The sequence below is a fragment of the Gigantopelta aegis genome, unplaced genomic scaffold (assembly GCF_016097555.1).
Source record: "Gigantopelta aegis isolate Gae_Host unplaced genomic scaffold, Gae_host_genome ctg2780_pilon_pilon:::debris, whole genome shotgun sequence".
NCBI lineage: Eukaryota > Metazoa > Mollusca > Gastropoda > Neomphalida > Peltospiridae > Gigantopelta > Gigantopelta aegis.
Window position 1 is genome coordinate 35,001 of NW_024533034.1, and position 13,824 is coordinate 48,824.

A 13,824-nucleotide genomic window follows, 5' to 3' on the forward strand; every position below is an offset into this window, starting at 1 on the left:
ATATAATGTATGCAAGAAGTTGTCTTCATCCAATATGCATTACTGTTATTAATAGTAATGATGTAGTCATTTTATTTTTGGAAACTGATGCAAGTGAGCAGATTTAATAACAATGAGTTTTTCTTTGCATATAAAAATATCTTGTATTGACCTAGTAAGAGAATTCTAATCCTTGATACTTGTCTTAGTAGTCAATAAATGTTCCTAAAGATGAACACTACACAATTGTTCAAAACAATAGCTAAGATTTTTCTATCATGCATTAAGGCTTTAACAATTAAATCATAGCCTTGGAACAAATGATTATGCTCTTGGTCTTAGCTTCAGTCTCTTAGTCTCAGTCTCATTCTCTTGGTTTTCAGTCTCAGTCTCTTGGTTTCAAACTTACTTGTATATCACTTCCAATGATAGCTAGTTCCATTGATATCCACAGTACAATACGTGGAATAAATGGATACTCATCTTTACAGATTTCAGCTAAATGTTTTCCTGTCACTACACCCAATCTAGCAGCTAACAACTACACAAAAAATACAAAAATAAATCCAATTATAATACTTGATACTCTAATACATCACTACGAAACTATTACTAATATCATAGACTTTGACAAGACTACATGTACAGTATTAGTACTATCAAAGCATGGGTAATGGATTACATTCATACCCACTCATTACAAGTTGTAATTACAATATTGGGCCTTTGCAACATAGACTCAATATACATTTGAATATTAGTCATATGTATAAACAGAAATGTAACTAAAAAACAAAAACTGACTAGTAAAAGGTAAACAAATCTTTACTATGTAACAGCAAATAAGATCAATGTTATTAAATGGATGGACAAATGAGTTGAGATGATTGTATTCTTACTTTTGCATCATTAAACCAGCTACTGTAGACCATAATAATACCCGAGTAACTAGAAAGACAACAACTAAAATATTGAGGTCACAAAATTAATAGTAAAACTATCCACAGCCAATATCAATATTGATTCTAATACTAACATCAAAGTACAAGACAGTATACTACTATATAGTATATTATGTACAGAGGCATACATTTGTGTTTACCTTGTACTGAGCTACTGCACCAGCTTGTAGATCACTCTCTATATTACCAGATCAAGATAGGCAATACTCATTAAAAAAACCAGGACCTGTAAAGGCCCATAACTTTCGAAAACTAAACAGTGGCTATTAAAAGAGAAATGTGTGAGAGGGTGCATGTATCATAGAAGGTACAACAGATATAGTTATTTAGCATACTAACATGTTATAAAATTAATTGTAGTTAAAAAATATAGCTTACTGCTTTTTTCACGATGTGGTACATGAATGAGCTGAAATCTCTAGCTCTATGTTCCTCAGATTGCTCCAGTTTTTTTATTGAAGTGTCCTTGTCAATAAAGGTGACCCCTCATTTGGTTCTTGTTGTGGACACTTACTAAAGAAAGACTTTCTTACTGTTGTCTAATTGCAATATTTATACAATTATATAAACCACTATTAGTCTGAGTCTAGCTATTGTCTATATACTTACTCCTCTTCCGCATATCGCCAACTAACCCGGAGAGTCCCAGCCGCTTCCAGCTGCTAACATTGTCTATATTCATGATTGCTTATCAACTACGCATATGTTGCCACGCCCACGACTAGATAGAGTGTGGTGATTATGGAGCAGGTTTGTCCTCGATGTCGAACTAGTTCTTACCAGAATCCTAACATGAAATTGCTAGTCAATGTCTGTGGACACAAATTGTAAGTCTCTAATAATAACCAGCAAACGTGTACTACGACGTTATTATTAATTTTACACGTGGTCATTCATATAACCACACCCCATTGTTGTATATAATAACTTTAATACTGAATTAGGTTTGTTTATGCCTATTAATTTGTCCATAAATCTATACTATTAATTGATAATTTACAGTTATCCTTTAACTTATTATTGGCAGTTCCTTTAAATATAAGAATTACTTTACATTAGTAGTATCCAAAACTATCTTTACATATTTCGTATACAAGGTAGTCCTATAATTTTTTTAGATCATATGTTATGTATATAACCTATAGTTTTACACATCATATTATTCTATTATTTTATTCAACAATTTAAATAAAATTAATCCACATATTGTAACTGATGATGTCAATGATAGGTAATGTTCAATGCTTGTCTTGTAATCACTTCATATTTATATAAGTTTTAAACTTAATGTTTTAATGTGACATCTTAAAATAATTATAGGATAATTATATTTTTGTTTACTGTTGAGCTAGTTACAGATGCTAAGGACAGATATTCCTATTTCTTTTACGTACCTTCATGTATTCAAAATTCCATATAACATCGTTCAACTAACTATTCCAAATACAGTTGTACAGAAGCTGAGGGCAGACATTACAATATACAATCAAAAAACAGAACCTATGGAAACATCTCGATGACTCGATTCTAAGAGACAACTAGTTGTACTCATGCTCCACGTTTTATTAAGTAACAAAAAAGCCTAATAAAAATGGAAATGACACTCATGCCAAGAACGGAATTAGGACTAAGGAATTAGAACTCATCAACTGGTTGTTAATTCGAATTTTCAAATATGTACATGAAGGTGCATGGAAGAAATAGGAAAATAAGAATTAGAATATCCATCTTTGCTTCTGTAGCTAGTAGGGAATAAAAGTATATTCCTGATTTAACTTTAATATTAGTCAAAGTTGTATTATAAATGATCACTACTAGTACATTTTTTGTAAGTAAGAGTTCTTCAATTCTATTTATACTACATATGTATTAATTTCTAATTTTATCCAGGTAAAGGTACTGTCTATGTGTACCATTTTTGTTAGAATAATAATTAATAATGTTCATAACACATATGTTTAGCATAATTAATATAGTTATTGTATTTAAGACATATTTTAGGTTGCCTTGATAGTCAGTGGTCATTCAATGATACACTAATCCTTTTCTGAGCTCTACTTTCTGTATTTTAGAGATGGCATTTAGTTAACTCAAGAGATGTTATTATAAATATTGTTCTCACAAGGTAACTATTAAATTTTATATTATATCTATTAAGATGTGAGTCCTGTGTTTGATGCGGTCTTCACACGACCTTCAGCGACTTGTCCAGAGGTGTGGTATAGCATTACGTAGGAACCAATACCGGATGCAACAATTTGAGACTCTTATGTAGAGAAGAAGTAGAAAATTAGAAAGAAAATCTTAAAAGAGTCAGTTTAATAATGTCATTAAATTTTATTTTTTAATTTCTTATAGCTACAACAAGACAGAGGAGGATTTCCCTACACTTAGTGACTATAACGATTACTTGGAAGAAGTTTGAATGTATTAGTAAGTTGGCTATATTACCGACATAAATTATCCAATTTGTAACTACTAATATGCATTGACTAATTGAAGAGTCTGGATTGATTAACCTGTGACTTATGCACTTTGTATAGTCTTTATTTAGCCAATGGTATTGATGTGAATTGACAAAAGAAAAAAATTGAACAATATCGAAGAGAGAACCAAACAGCTATCATGAAAAATAGACAGAAAACAATGTGAGTAGACTACAATGACTAACTAAATGAATGGATACACAGATAAGTATATAATTCTTCTAACTTTTCCAATACTTCGAAAAGAACAAATGTACGTACGCAATTAATTTAGAGAAGACAGAACAGGAACTAAGAAATCAGCGTTGCTCGTCAAGAAGCTGCTGAAGCCATTAAAACTGTAAGAAACAACAAGAAAACCTTCTACAAGAATTAGTAAGAATCTTATATTATTGATACTAATAATGTCACTGTATGATAGATATCTTCTGATCGTCCTGCTGAGGAGGTGGTAGCTGAAGTTAATGCTGCTACTCAAAGTGAAGATGAAACAAACTGAAGCTGTTGGTGGTGTCTTCTCTAAACCTCAATTTCAAGAACAAAAGGTACATATTAAGTGAAACATGTTGATATAAGTGGTTTTATAATTTAGGGAGAGATAACATTTGAGCTTGTTCCAATGGAGGCTGGTACTTTGTATACTTATCAACCATTATTAATAGAGACCTTATGGACCAGGAGTACCAGATTTAGAGGAATTAGAGAGTTATGGGTAAGTGTAAATGATATACTAGACACAAACCACAGAAGCCACTTAATATTGGCTATAGTCCAGTGATAGTCATGTACTATACTATCCTAGTAAAAGTCTATATCAAATTTTCAAAACTTAACTCATGCTTGCTGTATTAATAATTAAATTCAATGGTTGTGGTGTGTGTCAAGGCAGTAACTGATTTAGATTTTTCATCTTCCATCCCAGGTGGAAACACAATGTACTGTATTTTTAAAATGTTGTACTATATTTCCACTTGATTACTATAGAGCATATAATTTTAGGTATGTAAAGAACGTACGTCAACTTGAAGAACACAATCAAGGGGGTGTTTTTCTACCAGCTCATGCTTGTCATGAGAGCACTTCAAGAGGCTTTTTTCAGGTCTGACTTTGTCTCTTCAACAAAGATAACTACAGTCATTTTAACTTTACTAGTTGTATGTTTGAAAAATGATCATTATTATTCAATACATTGTGTCATTGATATTGTTGACTCATAATATTAACAATGTTATTTTGAAGTAATGAAAGTAATACAAAGCCCTAAATTTAATTTAATAGAATCAAGATGATTACTATTGTCATGAAACAACTTTCATATAGATATTTGTCACATGAGGACACTTGTTATCTTAATTTGAATATCTAGGGAGCTTTGTTAAGAATGACCTACAACACACTTAAATTTACCATAATTACTAAATCATGCAATTAAATAAAATACTTTGACATGTCCGGACGTCAGCTGTAATTATACAGCATATATAATTTGGACTATACAGTAATACATCAAATTCTTAAAGTACATATTGTATTTTCATACTTAATAACAGAAATTACCATAGTGACTTCAATGTTACTTAAATCTAATATATTAAGCACCTTTCTAGGCTTGTGGGATGATGGCATTTGTGAAGTACACCACCAGAAGCAACTATTATGTATATAGCATAAAACCTATAAAATTTTATTTCACTGAGCAGTAGTATCATCAATGTGACTGAGAGAGGAGTAAATTTACTATATAATCTTATGACTTAAAAATTACAAGTTATTTAACTATATATAAAACACTCACAACGTACAAATTGTAAATTAATAAAATTATAAAAATTAAATATAATAATCTTAAATAATTATAAAAACAGTACAAAAATATAATTATTATAATTGTAAATTATTATAAAACAATTTGAAATTTTATAATTCATTTTTATTGAATATCTTGCCGTTTCCTCGTCATTTGTATTGTTTTTATTAGCTTCACTACTTGATAATGAATTATTTTCATGTCTCCAATAACGAAATTCTCTTATGATAGGATAAATAACCTAAAATATTGACAAATAAATAACATAAAGTTTTATAATAAAAATCATTTTGATTTTCAATTTAATATATAACAAAGTCAACATTCTGCAAAATCCTATATTTTATTTGAGCACTTTTCTAGGAAATTAGATTATTTATTACATTGTTGTGGTTACTGTGTTTACTATGGTGACAGGAATAGTGTGGTCATAGAAAAGAGATCAAAATAACTATATTTGGTTTATGAATGCCATGAAGACCTCCATTCCTATAAATGAAGTCTGTAGTAGCTTAGTAATTGTGTTATTATAATTATTGTTTTAACTGATGCTTACAACAATAGAAACTTACTAAAGAAGAGAACAATTCCAATATATAACAGGAGACCTAGACTAGCTAGCACATGTTGGTACCAAGGACCTTTAATAGCCTGAGAAAAAAAGATATAGTCAACCTCTGTCCACCTCTTTGTTTAATAATTATATACTTACCACAGTATCAATTATAAAGAAAACAATTGACGCCATTACAATAATAGCAATTAAACCAAGCAAACATAGTAAGAATACTAAATGGAAAAAGAATAGGAACAAAGTTATTAAATTGACTTTGACTTTTAAACAACTACTAGATAATACAAAGTAAAGTCATTACTCTCTTGAATAATCGTTATATTGAATCATTTTAAAAATATTATCACTATGGAACTCATATATCAGTATTAAAATGTTAAATGTACATAGTTTTTTAAAACACTATGTAGTAACAAGTAAGTTTTGTTGCATGTTATAACAACATAGTTACTTACATATTGTTACGATGTTGTTTCATTATTCTCTTTGAACTTGTAGCAAACAAGATTGGTAGAACAGAAAAAGGAAGCTAAGAATAAAATTATAATATGGATCAAAGATCTTCTATATCTTACCAGTATACTTTGTTCAATATTAATAAACTCATCTAAAAAGTCCAGTCTCTTGCTAGCAATAATGCAAATAATAACACAGGGTACCATAGCAATAGATCTAGTTAAAGGACACGTTTCCATTTAGCCCATTTCAGACCTAGAAAACCCCTGTAATCAACAAATAATCACATACTCAAATCCAATACAAGCTATAATTATTGTATAAATGTGGAACTGATATCATGTTCTCAATAATACAATAGTTATTATAGTTATATATAAATAAACCAGCTCTTTATGCATATTAAATTATTATTAGTAGATATAGTCATTACCATTAATGTCATACACATGTTACTCTTACTTCCATAACAAATTGTCCTGCATATGTACCCCTAAATAACATAATGAAAGTAATAGTACTATGTCAAATATATTTACAGTCATTGTGGAACTCTGTCCTGATGCTAACAGACCAATAGCCCAGATATATTTGATCCCTCACGTTGTCCAAATGCATGATATAAACAATAAACTCTATAAATGAAGTACATAATGTAATTATAACATGTAAAGTGGAAACACAGGAATATATATAAAAAGGAAGTCATTACATGTATTAATTGTTATGTCTACTTACAGCAGTTTAAAAGACTAATACCATCTGAAGAACAAGAGTCAGCAATATCTGGTGTGTAAGTGAAGGAGTATACACTCTATGGTATATGATGAGATAGAGAGAGAGAGAGAGAGAGAGAGAGAGAGAGAGAGTGACAAATTATAGTAATATTAGAGAACTCACAGCTCCAAACACACAGATTACAAACAGATTAATAACAAAAGAGATAAGTAGGCCACACCTAAAGAAAGATACATTTCTAACATGTTCCAACGTAACAATCACAAGTTATAGCATATATATTAATATTATAAAGGAAATAATAAAATGAAATTAACAGAAATAGAAATATCAAATTATGTCATGTGCACAAAACTATCTCACTTGACTCTATTGTATTGTATTTGATGCCTTCTCTCACTTCAGTAGGATTTACTTCTGGAAATACGACGAGACTATATAGCATATGTGTGTGTGTGTGTGTGGTGTGATGTGTGTGTGTGTGTTGTGTGTGTGTTGGGGGTGTGTGTGTGGAAGTGAGCGAGTGAGTGAGCAAGAGACAATATAACATAAGATACAATAGTACAATGAAATTCCCAACACATTCTATAGCTAGTTGGCTTGCAATCTAGTTTGTATAAAGTAAATTAAGTCATTTGATGCTTCCTATAAGTCAGTAACTATGGATTTTAAAAGTCTATTATCTTACAAATCTAGCCAACTTGTATATTGACACATCAGATCATTGGCCTGTGTATATGTATGGATTTTTTCAATTTTTCCTTATATTAATTAAAGTTCTGATGTGATCTTTGCTTCTTGCACACCAACAAAGAGGAGGATCTAACTCAATAACTATACTAAGTGGTGTTCTTACTAAAACAAGTCCAGAATGAAGATAATGTTATGAGGCATAATAACAGCTCCTACTACACCAAGTCCTTGAGTAATGGCATCACTACTACAATTAGAACACATGGGTGGAATAAAGGTGCCTTGATAACATCAAGTCTTTGATGGTTTTGGGTTTAGAATAGACATACTGTATGTGGATGTATGTGTGAGGGAGGAGAGAGAAGAGAGAAGTTGTTATACAAATAGTCTATCTTAGTTAGTCTTACCATCCATCCCAAACATCCCACACCATAATTGTGATAAGTAGTCCAAGAATCCTTCTAAATATCTCAATCCTAACAAGTAATTAAAAATTCAATCCAATCACAGTGAACAATTTAAATTACCATAACTTTCTAAGATAAAAAAATGAAGGTATCAATACCAGTAACAAGACAACCCTCCCATAGTGGAACACTATAGGAGATAATGATAATATTATACTTAGAGTATGTGTACACTTGCAAACTTTAAAACAGTTTGATTGGTCAGATATACTTAACTATACTATTCCTTGGATTTTCTTAGTCATCTCTTAGGTTAAAAAAAATATACATTACAATATTATATACTAAATTAGTTTAAAGGTTTTCAATCAACAGATCTACATAAATTAGAAGCCAGTAAATCTAATAAAGCTCTATTCTTGGTTTCTACATTATTGTTCTTTTGATGTCAGGCTCTAAGTTTTGTACAGATAAATTATAAGTGATGTGTGTGTGTTAACTAACGTTTCCTTGAGATATAATATTGATAGCAATAGCTGATCCAATAACCTCCTAAACAAATATAATAATTATATTGTCCTTGAATATCACGTCAAAGTTATAACACTGAGTTAGTAGTTATTTTCAATGTTGTAGTAGTTGTAAGTATAGAGAGTAGTCTGATTTAGTAAAATATATTTAGTAAGATTTTATCTGTCATATGATTCAAAGAGATATATATAGCATATACTGTTATCTATGCTACCTGTATGAATAAAATTACACATATATGTTATTATAAATATTATGTAAACATGCACATGTCTGCAACGAATAAGTGTATCTGATAAGTATAAGTATATCATATGATTTTTGAATGCAGGATTCCAATCCATGATACTAGTCTCAGTAGTCAATAAACATCCCTAAGATTTTTTTATGAACAATATAATTATTCAAATGTTAGCTGAGATTTTTCTATCTTGCACTAAGTGGTGTTAACAATTAAATCATAGCTTTGGAACAAATGATTATGCTCTTGGTCTTAGCTTCAGTCTATTAGTCTCAGTCTCATTCTCTTGGTCTTAGCTTTAGTCTCTTGGTTTTCAGTCTCAGTCTCTTGGTTTCAGACTTACTTGTATATCACTTCCAATGATAGCTAGTTCCATGCTATCCACAATATAATACGTGGAATAAATGGATACTCATCTTTACAGATTTCAGCTAAATGTTTTCCTGCCACTACACCCAATCTAGCAGCTAACAACTATACAAAAAAATACAAAATAAATCCAATTATAATACTTGATACTCTAATACATCACTAAGAACTATTACTAATATCATAGACTTTGACAAGGCAGCTTAATACTGAGCCTGCGTACATGTACAGTATTAGTACTATCAAAGAATAGGTAATGAGCTCATAACATACTCGTTCATTTATAACCTGTAATTACAATATTGGGCCTTTATAACATGAGACTCAATATACAATTGAACATTGCTCATATATATAAACAGAAATGTAATTAAAAAGACAAAAGAGTTAGTAAAAGGTAAACAGATCTTTATTATGTAACATAGTAGATAAGAATGGACATAATGAGTTGAGATGATTGTATTCTACTTTACTTGCATCATTAAACCAGCTACTGTAGACCATAATAATACCCAGAGTAAACTAGAAAGACAACAACTAAATATTGAGGTCACAAAATTATTCGTCCCCATCCAATATCAATATTGATACAAACATCAAAGTAGACAGTACTACTATATAGTATATTATGTAGACAGAGTCATACATTGTGTTTACCTTGTATTGAGCTACTGCAACCAGCTTGTAGATCACTCTCTATATTACCAGGATCAAGATAGGCAATACTCATTAAAAAACCAGACCTGTAAAGGCCATAACTTTCGAAAACTAAACAGTGGCTATTGGAAGAGAAATGTGTGAGAGAATGTATGTATCATAGAAGGTACAATAGACACACTTTTCTAACATATTGGGCATGCTGTAAAATCAATTGTAGCTGAAATAAAAATATAGCTTACTGCATTTTCATGATGTGGTACGTGAATGAGCTGGAAATCTTTAGCTCTATGTTCCTCAGATGTGCTCAGTTCTCTGGTAGAAGTATCGCTGCCAATTAGAGGTGACTCCTCATTTGGTTCTTGTTGTGGACACTCACTAAAGAAATTCTTATTATTGCATAAGTATGCAATTAGATTATTGCATATTAAATAGCTATTGTCTAATTGCATACTTATGCAATATAATATAACTACTGTCAGTTGTGTGAGTCTAGCTACTGTCTAGCTACTGTCTATATACTTACTCCCTCTTCTGCCATATCGCCTACTAACCCAAAGAGTCTAGCTGCCTTCAAGTTGCAGTATCTCTATTCATGATTACTTGCCAAGTCTACGCATATGTTCCCACCCCAAGAATAGATAGGAGTGTGGCTATCGTGGAAGCAGGTTTTGTCCTCAATGTCGAACTAGTTCTTACCAGAATCCTAATATGAAATTGCTGGTCAACGTCTGTGGACACAAATGTAAGTCTAGTAACGAGCTTTTATCGTGATTGTTTACACGTGGGAATCATAACCTCACCCAATCATTTGTGCCAATTTATCTGTCCCATAAATCTCATGCTATTAATTTATAATTTATAGTTATCCTTTTAACTTATTATTGGCAGTCCTTTAAAAATCAGAATTACTTTATATTTAGTAGTATCCAAAACTATCTCTACATGTTTTTGTATACCAGGTAGCCCTATAATTGTCATATATAATGTACAATATGTACATACATTATTTTATTCTATTGTTTGTATACAACAATGAAAATACAATTAAACACATAGTTTAATTTATAACTGATGGTGTACATACTGAAGGTAGGTAGGTACATTGATAATACTCAAAGCTTGTCTTGTCACTTCATATTTCTATAAGTTTTAATGTTAACTATGACATCTTCTAAGCAATTATAGGATAATTATATTCTTGTTTGTCTTAAGCTTATTCCAATGGAAGCTGGTACTTTGTATACCTATCAACCATTATTACTTATGGACCAGGACCACCAGATCGATAGGAATTAGAGAGTTATAGGCAGTGTAAATGATATACTAGACACCACCACAGAAGCCACTAAATACTGGCTATAGTCCAGTGATAGTCAGGTACTATACTTTCCCTATTGTCCAAGGTATATAGGATTAAATACTCTATATTGTCTCTTTTGTAATGTGTGGTCATTTTGATATGACTATTTCAAAAAATCCTCCCAAGATTGGCTATAGTCCATGATGGTCATGTATTATACTTTCCCTATTGTCAATATAGCTAGAGAGTTAAAGACTGGTATTCATCTATATGGCAGTCACTACTGCCTTTCAAGTCAAAAAATCCACCTAAGATAGTTTGGTACTGACATTGAAGTTTTTAATATTTTGCTATAATTAAAATTGAAAGCTAAAAAATAAGTTTATAACAAATATGGAAACTTGTCATGCTTGTAGTATTAATAATTAAATTATTAATACTACTTCCTTCATCTTTCTTGTAGTAAACGATCATGGTTAATTTGTATTCTATATCTTTTATATCTTGTTAGTTGTAATAATAATTCAAATTAATTTGTTATGATTGTGCATCAAGTGGTGGTAATTGATTTAGAATGAAATGACATCCTTCACATGCTAGGTAGAAACACAATGTACTAGTATTTTTAAAATAGTTTCCACTTGATTGCTATAATAATAAATTTTAGGTAGTGAAGAATGTACATCAACTTGAAGAACACAATCAAGGGGGGCGGTTTTTTTTACCAGGTCATGCTTGTCGTAGAGTACTTCAAGAAGTTTTCTCATGTCTGACTTTGTCTCTTCAACAAAGATAACTACAATGGTTTAACTTAGCTAGTTATGTTTGAAAAATTAACTTAAGGATCAATTATCATTATCATGCATTTGTCACTGTTGACTCATGATATTAACAATGTTATTTGAAGTAATGAAAGTAATATAAAGCCCTAGTTAATGGAGAGGAGATCGAAAGACATGATATGACTTGTCTGTTTTATGTCATTTTCTAACATCTGATTCCAAACCATACATAGTTACATAAACAAAGAAATGTGTGTGTTTATCATATCAACAAAGAGATATTATACAAATATTTTACAAAACATACAGCTTGATTTAAATTTTAAGTAAGTTATATCTTTTCTAAACAGAACCAATCAAATGTAGAGCATTTAAACTACAATCGTGACAATGATCTGCTCCTTTAATTTGTTACTGATAGAAGAGTTATTACCATGAAAATTTTCACAATCTTTAGCTGTAAACTTCATTCCATTATGCCATTTCATACTATTTCCAGTATGTCCATCTACTACTAGTTTGTACTTTATGTCAGAATTTCCTTACATTAAATATAAAATAGTTAGGTTATCTCTTATTATCACTAATATCCTGAAGATCAACTAGCAAAGTGGAATTGATAGTAAAGAGATGATGAATTTTGTTGAGTCTTATCTAAAAGTCTCGTCAAGATTATAGCTGAGACTATAGTTGATTTAAAATACAAAAATCTATGATATTAAAAATGATAATTTACAACAATAAAATGTTTATAAACTTATCAAAATTACGTGATAACTGTTAATGTTGGCCTTAACTTTCATCTCTGTAAGTTTAGAGAGCAAGTGATGGCCTGCCAATGATACCAGTTCACACCATCACCATCAGAAGTGTGGTTACCCCTTAAATAATCAAACCATTAAGTTGGTATTATGACAGTAGCCAAACATGATGTTTTTAAGTACCATTCTAACTATAATTTGTAATATTAGCAGGAATGTCCCACACATCCCAATGGATATTTATTTATTTAGCAACACTATTATAATTATATATGGATTATGTAGACAAGTGATTCTCATTTACCTGAGAGTAGAGTTAGTTTAAATGTCTATTAGGACATGTAGATTGCCTTGTTTTTGAGCAGTTTTTTTGGTGGCAGAAGAACATTCAGTAGTTGTAATTATCCATTTAATCATGCTGTAGAATTTATTTTGAGGAGCTTAATGAGAAAGCATTCATAGTTAATGTTTATTTGCTCATGGCTTTAATTTGATAGACTCAAGATTTTTTACTACACCATGAAACAATTTTTTTTATGTAGATAGCTATCATATTAGTGGTTACCTTAGCTTGATATGTTAAGAGCCTTGGTTAACAGCAAATAATGTGTTCTACTTACTAGATCATGTAGTTAATTTAATAACTTAGACATGACCTGGAGTCAGCTGTCTTAACATAAAGACCTATACAAAATAAACCAATCCTATACAGTAATAGGTATGTCCAGGCTATATTGTAACATGCTCCTAACCAAACATTTTAAAGCAAATGTTATATTTCAAACTTAATAAACAGCAAATATCATCACTATAGAAATAATTGCTTCTTTCTAGTGATCCTGACAGTCACAAACATGAGATACTTCACAATCTGAAAAGACATTACCTGATGTCGTTGTATTAGCATTGTCTCCCTGGTGTAGGACAGGATACAACAAGAGTGATGTAACTAACACACAAATAATACCAAAACAGTGAATTGTTTTTCTTAACACAAGATGAGAAGAACATAAACAAAGTCTTTGTAATTATTGCAAATGATAATACTCAGTAAGTTAATATCTCTTGCCCACCTAAA

The 13,824-nt window shown here is 30.6% G+C and overlaps 1 protein-coding gene across 1 annotated transcript in view; it reads right to left on the bottom strand.

The window, feature by feature from the left end:
- The window catches only part of LOC121391657 (metal transporter nramp1 homolog), a 77,758-nt gene that overhangs the window by 5,217 nt on the left and 58,717 nt on the right, over window positions 1–13,824 (bottom strand). Inside the window, 3 exon segments of the mRNA XM_041523209.1 lie at window positions 389–520; window positions 9,717–9,766; window positions 9,904–9,986. Of these exon segments, the coding sequence (XP_041379143.1) occupies window positions 389–520; window positions 9,717–9,766; window positions 9,904–9,986 (265 nt within the window).